Source organism: Oratosquilla oratoria, chromosome 5 (genome assembly GCF_046742065.1).
Source record: "Oratosquilla oratoria isolate Oo_2021 chromosome 5, ASM4674206v1, whole genome shotgun sequence".
Taxonomy (NCBI): domain Eukaryota; kingdom Metazoa; phylum Arthropoda; class Malacostraca; order Stomatopoda; family Squillidae; genus Oratosquilla; species Oratosquilla oratoria.
This window is the reverse complement of record NC_134781.1, coordinates 66,903,269-66,908,268: the sequence shown is the minus strand read 5'-3', so window position 1 is coordinate 66,908,268 and position 5,000 is coordinate 66,903,269. Positions and strand designations below refer to the sequence as shown.

The window sequence follows — 5,000 nt, the reverse complement described above, 5'->3', positions numbered from 1 at the left end:
AGCCTTTACTTCATCATTCTTAATTCTACGCACTAAGAAAGCCGTTTGTCCCTTCGTAACGATAAATAGGTCTTTTTTTAATACTTCTTCAAAGGTTTCTCATCCTATTCCTTCTTAGAATGTGTTTTATACAACTTCTTTCCCTCCTAGGAAGAAACACACTGTCGTGCAGCATTGCACTCCTTTGCGATCATGAAGGAGTTCTCGGCCTGACTACGGCGCGTCTTGTACCTGTTGGCTACTTTGTGTCGAGGTAAAGGAAGATTAAGTAGCCTGGACTCCTCTTTGGTTTTACAGCCTTCTAAGGACGGGCGAGGCGGTGCCCTGCGGAGACTCAAGGATCGACTGCCGACGGTAAGGACGAGGCACTAGGGCTGAGTCTCTTGGTGTCCTGTCGTCGTCAGGCGCGCAGTGAGGTGGGGAGGGGGGGAAGAAGAACCACCCCCCGGCAGGCACACCCACTCCACCCAGGACATCGACGTAATCAAAGTGGGGGCAGCAACCAAACAAATTCCCTTCGGAAAAAAAATATATACCGAAACCCGACAGAAGGAGAAGCAGCGAGGGGGGCTGTAGGGGATCACCCGCCGACCTGATCGGCGAGGTCCTCGCCCCCCCGCCTAGCGTGGGGGAAGGTGTGGGGGCTGTCACCGCCTTCCGTCACATCCCTCAGGTACGCAGATGTGATGGGGGTGTTTATGGACATGAGAGGATTAGGGGCGATCGAATCGCTGAGTACCTGAAGGAGACGAGGGTCTTGGCGGGATGACGACCTAAGCAGCAATGTGACTCCGAAGTGTGTTGGTTCTTTGGTATCCTAGCTAGAGATCGGTTCGTGCTGTACACGAGGTTGCAAAGCTGCAACCCAATACCCTTACGCTATGTTGCAATGGCTCTTGCTTCTTCGCCATCTCGCTAGTCTTTGCCTGCCACTCGAGGCGAGCTAAAGTGACTGCTTAGATTGCACAAAATCGTAATAATAATAATAATAATAATAATAAGATAATAATAATAATAATAATAATAGTAATTATAATAATAATTATAATGATGATGACGTTAACGTATTCGATAATACACTCTGCAGTTGCCCTGTTATATAACAGAAGTCTTGATGTGACGGACGTCTGAATATAATAATGGCAAGGAAGACCATTCCGCACCGCCCCATCAGCATCGGTCGTTTTTCAAGCCACTGACCGCCAAACTCGTCAGCTGACTGACAATCTGCTGTTGTTGGTGCAGCTGTTGCAGCTGCTGCTGTTGCTGTTCCTGTTGCTGTTGCTGCTGAGTCTGCTGCTGCTGCTGTTGGGATTGCTGAGGTGCGTGGTGCTGTTGTTGTTGTTGTTGCTGTTGCTGCTGCTGCAGATGCGAAAGCCTCAACCTAGAGGCTGCTGTGCCGCTGCTGTTGCTGGTGCTGCTGCTACTGCTGTTGGTGATGCCCGTGGCTGTGGTGGTGGCGCCAATATTGGAGCTACTGGAGAGACTACCACTGCTGTAGTTTCCCATGTCTGCAAAGAGGGGAAGGTCGTTAGGGCGCTCTGGAGGACAGAGGAAGTACCGCGAGCACCCGCACCTAAACCACGACGTAACGGAACAAGGCAAATTACATGTTGCGTTGTGAAGTGTTTGATACATTGTTATATAGAGTAGTTCTCTTGAAATCAAAGTGATTTTCTCTCAACGAAATATGTATTTGAATGATTCTGATATATAACGGGTCAGCTTGAGGTCCCATAAGTGGCATAGTCACCCAAAAGAATACCAGATCGATCAACAAAAAGTACCGCGTTCTCAACAAATGTCAAAACACGCTGGATACGACAATGTACGCAGCTCCATTCTTTTCAATGATAAGTTCGGAATAAAGCTTGCCGAAGTAGGGAACGATCTTTATACACCTTTGCTTGGCCAGGACTTTGGTATTCTTTTGTTGACTATGTGCAAATGGTCATAACAAATGTATCACAAATGGTCTACTTTGTCCCTAGGACCTAAATATAAAAACAACTGGAAAATTAGATGCACTGATAACCAAATCCCAAAACCAAAACCAAAACCGAAAAAAATAAACAAGAAGCAAATGAAACCTAAGCGAAGGGAGTCTTACACGTTTATCAGTCCAAGAGAACCCAGGGAAGAAAGTGAAGACCAGCATCAGTCAAAGGAAAGATTAAAAAAAAAAAAATAAAAAAAAAAATAACCCTCCCGGAAGTAACTGAAGGAAAAATCAAGGGTGTGCTCAACTCATAAACACAAAGACAGGGTGAAATATCATACTCACAGTTACTTACTGAGGAGACCGCCAGTTCCGTAGCCGTAGGTTGGGTAGGCGGAGGGGTACTGAGTGTAGTGGGGGCTGTACGTATAGTCCGCCATCGACCCTAGGCTGGCGCTTCCTACTCGACCCGACCAGAGAACGGTGACGAAGGCGATGCAGGAACCACAGCGGCACCGAGCAGGACAGAGGGAAAGAGAGAAAGATTCCTCGATTAGACGGGAATTCTAAGCAAGGTCTTTGCTTACCACACTAGAATTTCTTTGTACATGTAGAGACGGAACTTGAGGGAAATATGCATAGTGTGTGTATGGGTGTCACTGAGTACACTCCTTTTGAGTACTTGGGGGGGAACATATAAAGGTGACCGATATAAGGCCGCATAACCAGTCTCTAACGGTGAGGAACTCTTTAGATGGATTTCGGTGACCCATGCCCGTGCAGTGGGGTAGGGAGGTGGCAGTAATGGTGGTGGTGGAGTGGAAGGACACATGCCGACTTACCTGTGTAGTGCGTGATTGAAGGAAGCGTGTACGCAGTATCCGCCATAGCGGGAGCGTGGGTGGCAGGCTGTAACACAGCCAGGGTGGCTGCTGTCGTACAGGGCGTGTCAGCCTTGAGAGGAGACGAACACGGCGCCACGTGGTGCCCGTGGGAAGCCTCAATGGCCGCGGGAGGCATGGCGTTGAGGCCCAGAGGCTCGGGTTGTGTGGCCAGGGCCGGGGACACGTGGGCTGGCTCGTACGTGGAGGTGCTGCTTGGCGCAGTTGTGGGGATAGGTGCAGGTGCAGACCCTACCTGGCCCATAGGCGGGGACATGGGCGTGTAGGTGGGCGGCGGGGGCGTGCTCAGGGTGGTATATACCGTGCCACCTGACGTGCAGATACATAAAGTGTCACAACACAAAAGCTACGTGGCGTGCAATGGTCTATAAAGCACCCACGCACACGTTCACGTGAAGGGGGTGAGGGGGGTTCACGTGCGTGCGCGTGGTGCGTGCAAAACACTCTAATGCTAAATAAGGTCTAAACTTACGTGAGAGTTGGCTGGGAAATACTTCAAGGATGACCCGTTGTGTGCCGGAAGGCCACAGTTTGACCAGGTCTACACAAGTGCATAGGAAAAAACAACAGTGCTAAGGGCAACATAGGGGTGTTAGGGGAACATGCAGGATACACCAGACCGCCAACAAGTTTCTACTGATCCTGAACCAGACTAGCATGCAAAACACCCATCACCGTGACAAACAAGTTATAAGGTCAACCTCTTCAATCTGGAGACCGTCTTTCAGCCGACGATATGTGTCTAGCGTTTGTCATAATATATATATATATATATATATATATATATATATATATATATATATATATATATATATATATATATATATTTTTTTTTTTTTTTTTAAATAGATGAATATGAAAAATACTTCTGAAAATCCTGCGAGTGCTTGGGGGTTGTCCTTTAGCCTCAGACATTAGAACCAAAATTCATGAGATAATGCACCACGCTGAAGTGACGAAAAAAAAAAAAAAAATGGTGCTTAAAACTCGAAAATGTTGGGAATAGAGTTGCTAGGAAAGGCATCAAGTCGTTAATAATTGTCTCTTATTCCAAACATTGTTAACAATTTGATATGGCAGTTATGACCGTCATGACGGTTACGACAGTTGTGACCGTTATGACGGTTATGGCTGTTGCAACGGTTTTGCTTCGAACCGCTCGCACCGTGCACCGCTGGAGGGCGACGGTCCTGTCGTCCATAAAACAAGCGATCGATAGTCCCAACAACTCTGCTGACATTACTTTCGAAATGTTTTAACTCCCTTTTTTATATATATATTTTTTCAGTGTCGCTTGCAGGCTCTGCGTGGGCAACATGCACAGGAACCCGAGACCAAACCACACCACTTATCAGCTAAACAAGATAAAACCATGCAAAAGCCTTCATGCAACACTCCATCACTCCCATGCACGTTGTTCCGACTGCTCGTTGTTATTGGTTATGTGGCTATGATATATATATATATATATATATATATATATATATATATATTATATATATATATATATATATATATATATATATATATATATATATGCAGATAATAAAATTACCAGTCACCTTCAGTGGGGAGAACAAGGGGGTAAGTCCGTGATTATAACAGAAGAGAAAGTACATATTGTTATAAAAGTATAGATATTAACGTTATGGTAATGAGTAGGGTCGGAAGTGTTAAAGAAAGAAAAATCGCGGCAATGAAGTTGATTAGTTAGGCAGAGACGATTATTGGACATTTCTTCATTCCAGACAGACGCCTGGATAAAGATGATATGGTAGAAGGCTTTCTATATATATATTCATTTTGCAAGCTTCTCTCCCTTTGGTGGAGGTAGTCGTTTATTTGTTGCTAATAGTCCCTAAAGAGGGGTGGGGGGGGGGTGAGGGAAAAGGGGTAGTGGGAAGGGGGGGGGGTCTTAGAAAACATCACAAACACGCAGAACATCCACGCATCCACAGGCCCGTAAATAAACACTCAAACACACACAAATTCTCTATGTCGAGTGCCACTTTTTAAACTTTTCAAATCGCCACCGACTGTAGCTCCCATCAAAACCACAATTAAATTTTGTTGAGTGGCGGAGTTTGTTCTATAAATCAAAGTGTTCACAGAAGGCTCCGCTTTTCATGGCACAGGAATGGCGATAAAATTCCATGGCT

At 46.0% G+C, this 5,000-nt stretch overlaps 1 protein-coding gene across 5 annotated transcripts in view; it reads right to left on the bottom strand.

Annotated features, from left to right (window-relative positions):
• The window catches only part of LOC143025523 (uncharacterized), a 136,668-nt gene that overhangs the window by 1,565 nt on the left and 130,103 nt on the right, over positions 1 to 5,000 (bottom strand). For 2 of the 5 annotated variants that reach the window (XM_076185310.1, XM_076185311.1), the window contains 3 exons: positions 2,782 to 3,150; positions 2,295 to 2,399; positions 1 to 1,511 (listed from right to left, as the gene is read on the bottom strand). The exon at positions 1 to 1,511 is cut by the window's left edge and continues 1,565 nt beyond it. In XM_076185310.1, the coding sequence (XP_076041425.1) occupies positions 1,171 to 1,511; positions 2,295 to 2,399; positions 2,782 to 3,150 (815 nt within the window). In that variant the 3' untranslated portion in view covers positions 1 to 1,170. Of the gene's footprint in view, positions 1,512 to 2,284; positions 2,400 to 2,781; positions 3,151 to 5,000 lie in introns of all 5 variants that reach the window. The other 3 variants (XM_076185312.1, XM_076185314.1, XM_076185313.1) reach the window with 2 other exon arrangements.